This window comes from Rhopalosiphum maidis, chromosome 2, assembly GCF_003676215.2.
Source record: "Rhopalosiphum maidis isolate BTI-1 chromosome 2, ASM367621v3, whole genome shotgun sequence".
Classification (NCBI taxonomy): Eukaryota; Metazoa; Arthropoda; class Insecta; order Hemiptera; family Aphididae; genus Rhopalosiphum; species Rhopalosiphum maidis.
Window position 1 is genome coordinate 68,146,675 of NC_040878.1, and position 10,302 is coordinate 68,156,976.

The 10,302-nt window shown below is 39.6% G+C and overlaps 1 protein-coding gene across 1 annotated transcript; it reads left to right on the forward strand.

Moving 5' to 3' along the window:
- The first annotated feature begins 2,145 nt into the window (after positions 1 to 2,145).
- Positions 2,146 to 8,926, forward strand: LOC113553036 (probable serine/threonine-protein kinase DDB_G0282963). Its single transcript, XM_026956151.1, has 2 exons — positions 2,146 to 2,725; positions 5,824 to 8,926. Exon 2 carries the CDS (start codon positions 5,853 to 5,855, stop codon positions 7,326 to 7,328), a length of 1,476 nt encoding a protein of 491 aa, XP_026811952.1. The 5' UTR covers positions 2,146 to 2,725; positions 5,824 to 5,852; the 3' UTR covers positions 7,329 to 8,926.
- The last annotated feature ends 1,376 nt before the right edge of the window (positions 8,927 to 10,302 follow it).

Genomic DNA, 10,302 nt, shown 5'->3' on the forward strand with positions numbered 1-10,302 from the left:
TGACCATATTTACTTACATTACCATTATTGTTTATTAGTGTTGTAAATATTAAATATAACACAAACTGTTGCAATGCATCATATATATATATATATTTATGTATGACAACACAAGTTATAATTATTATTATTGCTGAATAATACGCGTTACGATTTCCGAAATCGCGTTTCAACGGAATTGTGTTTAGTTGAATTACTGTGATTAAAATAATATAATAATATAATATAATATAATAATATTTTATGTTGTATGTACTACCGCAGATACTCCCGATAAAAGATAAATAACTACTAGCTGGCTTGGTTATAACTAATCGCATTCCACCGTGTTTTTTCCTTTGGAATACTTAAAATACTATAAGTATATTATTATATATAGATTTATTTTTTTATATCGAACATTCAAACTGGGTAAATGACGACGACGACGCCATATAGCTTGTGATTAACAACTACAACAAGTATAAGTCTGATTTTTATCTCGAAAATCCATTAGAACCGTTGTTGTCTGTATAGTATATGGTTTGAATAATTCAGTTATTCACGTTCAATTTTTATTTTCACGAACACGACGAGAATTTAAATTAATTTTTATACAATTGGCTCTTTTTTACGCAATACATTGTAAAATTGTTGTCTTGGAAACATTAATTATATAGGTTTATTGTAAGGCTATTCATAATTATCCGTATTTTTATTTTTAGAGAAAAACAAATTTTCACAGAGAAAAGTACCTACATTAAACGTTATACCAAGTACTATGTGTTATATGCAGTTGTTGAAGTGTTTGCTTTATTCGTTGACGCGTATTTTATTGTCTCGCGATTTGTGTGCTCGTTATGCCTAATGATCATTTAAATCTAAAATCAAATGTATACTCAACCAATTAGCACACATAAAAACAACCACGATCTGCAAATGAAATACACACTACATTTGACGTGCCGAATACATTGTAATTTCAATCTTGTTTTAATATGTTTATGTGTAAACAAATGGGAAATTTGAATATGCGTTTTTAAAAGTCGTTTCGTAAAAGTTACTTTCCAAACAGTATAATCATCGAGAAAATTAAACGTGATAAACTGATAAAATACAGAGACGATTATTCCTAAAAGCAATAGGTTTAAGCTGGGTGCAACAGTTCAAAATAGTTATTTAAATGTAATTAATATATGAATACGATTGTAGTACAACAAAATGGAATAATAACAAAAAAAAAAAAAAACTTTAACGACAACAACACGATAGGTACGTTAGATAAGACGTATTAAGAATTATTGATCTTTATTCTATCAAATCCTGTTCGATTTTTGAACACAACAAATTAAAGATTGAGTAATATAAAAAATGACGACTAACAACGCGATTACTGATTACGTTCAATTTTTCGTTACATTCTACTTATGGGTTGTGTTATTTTATTTTAGCATTTCGTATGTCGTACGTACACGTGACACACGAGCTTGTAAAATACAATATTTTGAAATTTAAACGCCAGAATAAGCACCTGCCCGGAACTCGTCGTAATAAGGCCATTACGAGAAGTCGACTTCGAAACGTGCGTGTTTCGGCACGACACCGGAAAAACAACGGACGAAGAAACGAAAACGATTTTTTTTACACGGAACGTCAGCGTGTTGCAAAGCCACACCGACTCGTCGAAAACATTATTCATAAAAATATTAATTAAAATAATACGATTTAGTAATTATTATATTATGTTGCGCTAATAATAAACAAATGAAAAGATAATATTATTATAATATAATATTATTGTCTTTGGCGCGGCGAGTCAAATCACTTGAATCCGTTTGGCGAGCGTCGTGCCAGCTATCGTAGTGGTGGAGTGGCGGCGGCGTTGGGGTCGGCGAGAGAGGAGTGAGCGGCGCCCGTTCGCCCGTCATCGCCGATGTCGCGTTTGGTTGTCGGGCGCGCCGGCGGGCGGCGCCACATTACGGTCCGTCCGTCGGCGGCGGGCGTGACGTCACGAGAGCACACGCACGCACAAACTTACGCGGCGGCGGCGGCGGCCGACTCACATAACGGAGTTCCCCCCACCGACGGATACAGCTGTGCGGCGGTCATGGAGGCGGCGGGGGGAACGAATAAACGCACACGACGCGCGCACGGCGCGCCGCACATTCTCCAGTTCGCCTTCTGCCCGTCTGCCGGCCACAAGTGCCAGCGTTCGTTTCGCTCGTTCATCACACGGCCGCCGCCCGACGACGACGTCGCTACTCGCTCGTTCGCTCCGTGACCACCGACGCCGTCGCCGCCCCGCCCCGCGCCCATTGCGAGAGCGCGCGCGTGTGTAATTGATTCCATAATCTGTCCCAGTCTAATTTCGCGCGCCCGTCCGTGTGCGTCGCAGTGTCCGTCCGTCTTGGTGTTTGCGGTGCGTTGTTCTCGCGTCCCAGCGACCGACCGCCAAAAATCGCACGCGACTATTTATCGATATTACTAATTTTTTTTTTCTATCATACGTTTGAACGGCGCGTTTGTGCGAATAATTAATTTTCGCGACCGTCCACAGAAAACATTAATTTTTACCGACTATTGACGAGTGTTCGTTTTTTTTTTTTTTATTTTTTTTTTTTATAATATAAAAAAAATCAATTATCGGTTACCCGGTTCGTGCCGAGATCGTTGACGATATTAATGGTGCACGTCATCTGTTTCGGTCATATTTTTGGATTACTGTTCTTCCGCTCCGGATTCACCGGTAAGTCGGATTTGTATTTACAATACCACTCCCCCGCGACTATGTCCGCGTGCCAACCGTATCGCCCGCGAAACGGTCAATGCGCCCCGAACGTGCATGTGTTGCGTGTGTACGGGTGCCGATCATCGCGCATACGTCTATCCTTTTGGCGCCGCCAAAGTTTCGTCGCACGTGGTGGTGTCGCTGCAAGTCAATTTTTTCGCACAAAAACAGCAGTCATCAATTTGAATTATTTAATTTTTATTTTTTTTTTCGAAATTCGCAAATGTGACATATATATGTCCGACTGATTTTTTGGCTAATCACTTCTTATCCGTACGACGGTAACATGTCTTCGGTCGACGAATTGCGTATATTGTCATTATGCCAACGATAATATGGATAATTTTTTCCATTTCGACTTAGGTCCGCGTGTGTTCGTGCTATTATTATTAGTACTGCTTTCCAAACGATATCGATACGATTATTATGTTATTATACACCTGTGGGCGGTGGCGGCCTAATAAGCGGCCTTGCCTGCGGAGAGCAGTGTCGTTACCGTATCCGCCCCCGCCACCGCCAAAGACTAGTAAAACCGGCCGCCCCTCCGCGTTCGTGGATATGACGCCGCCGCCGTCGTGTCACGAATTGCGGTCTTCCGCGGTGAGATGGCCTACATATTCGCCATCGATCTACCGGTCGTCACATCAATCGTCGTTCATACATATTATTAGGCTTATTGTTTTTTTTCAAACCAATTTTATTGTGGTCGTGCAGGTATTAAATTCGCGGATCTCGGGCCACAAAATTATCCCGTCGTAGTATTTCCATAACGTTTCCTATCCTTTGGCGGAAGTAAATAAATCAAATAATTTCATCCAAGTTCTTTTAGCGGTGGCTCCTTTGCCTTGTCGCGCGGAAATCCGCCGAAGTATTAATACGATAATAATAACAACATAGTCGGCGTAGTCGCGGCACGCGCGAAGGTTGCGTGTGTGAGCGTGCGCGCTCGCTGTACTGTGCTCCTGCGAGAAGTGATCTCCGCGAGGTGGAGGGGAATCGAAAAAATAACAAATTTTATTATCTGGGTCAATGTCGCGGGCGCTTGCCCGCCTGCCCGCCTGCTGGGGGGGACTGTCGTTGCCGTTTTAGCGGCTGTGTCGTATAAACGTATATTGTTATTATATATTAGGTTAGTTATGTTGTTATTTCTCCAGTCGGAAATCGTGTGTTTTGATTAAAATACATTTCGATAAAATGCATCGTCGCGTGTGCGCCGTGATTTTCCTCCCAAAAACCATCGGCCGTTTGCCCGTTTACTAGATTTTTCAATCGTTGCCACCGCCACCGGTTAGTCGCCGTGCTTGCGGTTTTACATTTCGTTTGGATCATTCGTCACGCGTCTGAATGGCAACTGCGCAGCGCCGAGCCGCTCGGACGGACTAGAGAAAGTGTTGTCGACTTGCGATCGTGTTGTTATTTTTTTTTTCACATAGGTATATTTAGATCTCGCGAAAATCGCGTCTAAGAACGAATTCCGATTGAATAGTGCATAGAATTGTGGTAGGATTATATCGTCCACTCCGTTAACAGTAATATCATAACTATAATTGAATAATATGTCATCAGTTCGTTTAACTGTAATTAGTTCGTTTGTGATAACTATTAACAATAATTCGTACTTGCACAACACGATATTATGTCGTCGGTACCGATTACCAATGGTTGTGCTGTAACCGTTTGCGAACAGTATTTCGTTACGACCTTGTGGTCTTGTCCTTTTATAGTTTACCTTGAAGCCGAGGTATATCTATCGTCGATGAAAAGCTTTTCCGGTAAATTCGTATTTACGTTTGTAACTAAAAATAAATAATAATAATAAAACGCCGTATTACGTTTTTGATGTGTATTTAATGTTTTGACAGCGGACTACTTTCTTTGACATTGGGATTCATTCACAATCCGAAAATAATAATATACCTATTAAGACCGTAATGTATATTATAAACCGTCGTGAACTCCTGCAAAATACTCGATCAGAGTAATTTTATGAATAATAGATCGTTTTTATCTAAGTCTTTTGAAATCTACATAATCGGTTTGAAAATATAATATTCATCGCGTACTTGGAAATTTTCAAGGCCAATTTGGTGTACAATTTGTAGGCATTTACAAATTTTTGCAACGACAGCGTTTCACGGAGTCAGTTATTTGCTGTAGACTTGTGTTGTGTATGTTATGATGTGCAAGTCGTGTACATCGTCTCGGCCTTGCTTTGGCAACCTCCAAGCGGCGGCGATGACGACACGCGATGACCTCCCGACTAATATTTACGCGTTAAATTTTCTCTCGATAAATGTTACGACGCGGCGATTTCTGTGAAATTGTCGTGATGATAACATTTTCAAAAACGGCGTTGCTCCGTTGGTTTAAAGACAATCTTATTTTCGTTTCGCAGCAGATGTCGAACGACAATATTGTCTCGGCCTCGCAATCGTCACTGCGCATTTACTCATCGTCTTAAAATTTATTATATACCACAAGTACCTATGTATAATAATATAACCTATTCATTATTATTGTTGTATAATATTTACACGCGACATTAGAGTCTTGTGTTTATTTGACACGGCGCAGCGGCAATCTCTCTCTCTCTCTCTTCTTTATGTATTTGTATTACGGACGTCCGATTTCGGTTTGTTTCCCACACACCCGAGGGGTGCTAACCACGACAGTCGTCGCAGTCGTGTCTCCCGCACATAGGGGTGCGGCATGCATGGGTACACAACATTGTGACGTCGACAACGCCGAGGGAGTCTTTATAATAAAAAATTACCTGACCCGTAGGCAAAAATAAATAATCTCGTGAATAATATAATTTATGCCATTCGTCGGCAAAGCCTTTTTGAGATGTAAAAATTGATGAGTGCCGATCGTCATTTTTTCGCTTCACCTAATTCCCTTCCCGACCACAACTACGAATCGAATTGGTAAAAGTCCCTCGGAAATTATCTGTTAACACGATATTCCAAATTGTTGCAACAATAGAAAATATTATTATCTATTCGGTATTATTTTTAACCGATTTTTAACAATTGTTTTCCCCGTTTCGTTTTCAGAATGATATGCTATTGGTGAATCACGACAAATGCTTGTGGACATGAGACCCGTTGAGTCCAGCGAGAACATTACGATTATGGACGAGATCGACGAGCTGTTGGGCACCCGGAGAAGTTATGGCTGGAACTCGGGTTCGCGGCCATCGATGATTAGCGCCAAGTACCGGCTTAAAGAGGAGCGGCGCAAGGTGCTCAAGATATCTGTAAACAAGATGAAGAAGATCGACGACGCCGAGAGCTCGTTGTGCCGGTCTGTGTTGATCAACAACACGGTGAAGAGGCTGCAGGCCGAGACCAGGGACGATCGGACCACGGGACGGACGTCACCCGCCTCGCCGCCTTCACCGACGTCCGCCGGTTACGGTTACCATGGTCCTCAGCAGACGCAACCCTGCGGTGGTCCGGGAGGTAATCCACAACTCGTGGACATCACCAACCTCAGGGAATCGTCCTGCACCAATGGTACCGGGAGCGTAGGAGTTGGCGGTAACCCGGTCGCGGGTGGCAAGACCCTGACCAATAACAACAACAACAACAACAACAACAACAATAATATTAGTAGTAACAACAATAACAACAACAATAAACCGCTGACGGAAGCGCAGTCGTTGTTGTTGGCGGCGGCCGACCACCACCACCACCACCACCTACTACACCACCATCATTTACAACACCACCACCACAACAACAATCATCATCACCACCACCACCAACTACAACAACAGCAAAACCACCACCACCACCTTCACCATCACCACCATCACCAACAGCAGCAGCAGTCGTCTTCGGCAGCCACGCCCGGTGGACCGTTGCCGTACGGGTACGACGACGACGTGGAAGACGAAGAAGTCGATGACGAAGAAGTCGACGACGATGAAGTCGACGACGACACGATCGCGTCTATAATGATGCAATTACCGTCGTCGTCACCCCGTAGTAAGCGGAAGCGGTGCGTGGACGAACCACTGGATGACCTGTTGTCGCAGTTCATCAACAACAACCAACGCGAGGACGAGGACGTGAACGTGGTGGACTTGGACCTGCACGAGTATCCGGCCGCCAAGAGACTGAGGACGGACGAGGCAGCCGCCGCTGCAGCCGCAGCGGCCGTCGCGGCCGTTGTTGCGGGCACTACCCCGTCAGCGGACGCGGCCTCCTCGGCCACCGACCTATGTTCACCCGACTGTTGGTCGTTGATGGACACGTGTTGCGACGACTCTCTCGACCTGTACGGTGGCCAGGTGCCGGCCGCGGTCGAACACCAGGACGTGTTGCTGCAGCCCACCACCACGTCGGTAGACTGCTGTTCGTCGCTGTCACTACCGCCGCCGCCGCCGACCCCGTCGCTCGACGAACAGCATCAGCATTACGGCGTGGCCACGTCATCGTCGTCATCAGCCACTGGGTCAACGTCGCCAACGAATTTGTCGTGCGGACAGGCGTCCATGTTCAGCGAGATGCAATCGGCCATGTTTCGCAACCTGATCGCTTCGCTCGAGTCTTAACCGCCATTGGTGTCGTTCCCCGACCACCGAAAAGGCGGTCGACAAACCTAACAAAAACGTATAATTTTGTTTTCACTTAAACGACTGTCTCCTAAAGTATATTTTTATTTCATTTAACCGAATACACACCTGTTTTAACAACGGCGTGTGTGTTGTGTACGTCTTATCCTTTTATCACGTTTTTGTACACATAATCACGTCCGATATGATTGTGTTATTATTTTATGTGCAGTCCGGGAGACTTATACAAAAAATGACCATTTTTTTTTTTTTTTATTATTATTTTATGTGCAATAAACGACCAATTCGCGCAAATGTTTTTTTCGTTTTTCTCTCTGTATCTATTTTTTTTTTTATTATTATTATTATTACTTTATATTACTATTATAAATATATATGAAATGTATCTTTTTTTTTGTTTTTAAAACGTTTTTCAACGTTCTTACGAATAAGTTTACATTTGATTATGTTATTCATTTTACGCATAATCACGTGTATCGCGAAAGTGACGTGTACATAGATAATGATAATATAATTATGAATGTATTTTTGTTTTTCGTAACTGTAGATAATCAAACAAGGGCTGTGTTAAATTCATCCAATCGGTCTCTTTTTTTTTTTAATCGAACGAAAAGAGTATAAAATAAAATTATATAATAATATGTATGTATAAAATTAAAATATGATATTATGAGAATGTTTAACTATATTATATGATATTAAACAACATAGACAATATATTATTAAAGTAGACAATTTTATAGAAAACCGATTGGGGTATAGGCTAATCGGTAGTGATAGTACAAAAAAAAAAAAAAGAAAAAAAATGATAAATTCTAACAGATTGTTTTTATTTTGTGTTTTCGTTATTTTTCTTGTAGAATCAGGAGCACAAGGGAGGGGGAATGCTTTACGCGAGTTCTCATATTCGGCGGCCGTATAGACATTGTTTTCCTATATTAAATACGTATAATATATAAATATTATATGGTTTAATTATATTAATATTATATAATATGATAAAAGAAAGTTTTTTAACATTTTTTTTAGTGTTTCGCTGCTACTAGACAAAAAATTTTTAGTGCGATTATTACGTTTAAGCTATGTAAGGAACAGTCTTCCTGACTTTTTCCAAACTTAATTTTTTTTTACTGTGTGATAATAATATATTTATTTTAGCGACTTTAGCATAAAATTTTGTATAAAACGAGATGTAATAGAAACGCGATGAAAATAAATAAACAAATAAAATATGAACACTGTCCGGGCGGCTAATTATTGATGTTATATTATGTTAGTTAATTTTTTTTTGTTTCGTTAAAAAGAAAATAATACAAAACCGCCATCATAACCTAACCTACTATACACATTACGCGTGCAGGAGAAAGTGCAGCGGTCTTTCGCGCATTTCGTTTTATCGTTTCATTATGTGTTGTTAATAATCGTTCGTTTTGTACAATTCGCAAAACCGAAACAGGCGCCCCCCCCTCCAAAAATAAAATAAATTAATAAAAAATACTCGTCTGGGCTCCGTTACTTAAGTCTTCCTTTATTTATTTTTATTATTATTATTATTTTTTTTTAAAACGTGAGATTATCAACAATATTTGATGAGTATAAAATATGTTACCCGGGTGATAAGAAATAATAATTAAATGATACAATTTTTTAAGCTAAAAAAAAATTGGTAAAACCGTAGATACGTTTATATAATGATGAAATTATATGAATATATTTTATTAATATATTACGATACGAATAAAAAAAATTATATTGTATTTTTTTTAGAGCTTTATTATACTGATTATGTATGAAAAAAAACATATGTATTCGCTAATAGAAATTGTTTTTTTTTCGATTGAACATTACTTTTTTTGTGTAAAATATTGCGAATGATAATATAATACATTTTGTTATTCCTTAAACACTGTGTTTTGTTAATTTATTTCTACATATTTACGCGGTAGCGAAAATGAGAACCGTCATTATCCTCTCCTTATGATAGTCCTCTATCGATTTATATTATATTTTACTGTGACATTGTGTATAATGTGTGTGTGTGTTTATATATATATAGATAATAACGTAGTAAACGCGAAACGAAATCGTAGCGCAAAAATCTGCGATTACTGGTAATTTGGGTATGATGAAAAATAAGTACGCAATGATAAATATTATGATATATACATAGGTACTACATCACGCGTGTACGTTAGAGTGTTAGACCACGACCCGGCGACGGCGGACGAGTGAAAAAGTTGTATTGGGAATCGGAGGAAGACGATTTTTTTATTCACTTTAAATAGCACACCACGCGATGGTTTATAATATCAACTCATGTTTTTTTAAATCTATCATTGCATAATGCAATATGGCTATATATTAAGTAGTGGATACTTCCTGTTTTTTTTTTTTTTTTTTGGGAGCGAATATTTAATTGGTCTGTTCCTTGATGATACTTCTTTTTATATAAAGACGCCAGTTTACCTGTCTATATATATTATATATGAATCATATACGCTTGACCAAAAGTAAATCGTTCCAAAGTCTGACGGAAATAGCCATAAAGTATACGATCGTCCAACTATAGTTACAAATTTGCAATATATATTTATTTTTAATTGGTTTGGATCAACTGGTCACAATACCGTGACAATAGCAGTCGTACAACAAGTACTTCGGAACCGTACTTAATATCTGCAGTTAGTGGTAAATTTGAATTGGTCTAAATGGGGGCATTTGTCTGGAGCTTTGGAAAATGAATTGGCATGGCTTGGAAAGAGGGGCTTGTCCATATCATACATACTCGGGTATTTTTGTGTATGATAATTTATTAATCATAGGAGGTATATTGTATAATAACATTTGATCAAATATATGATAAACGCAATGATATTTAACGTAAATTTTGTTTTGCTGATTGAAACAATTTCACTCGCTACACCATTGATAATACGACGTAACAGTCTTCGCG

What these genes read in the sequence shown, in the direction of transcription:
- LOC113553036 (XM_026956151.1), top strand. Translation starts at nt 5,853, where the DNA reads ATGCTTGTGGACATGAGACCCGTTGAGTCCAGCGAGAACATTACGATT.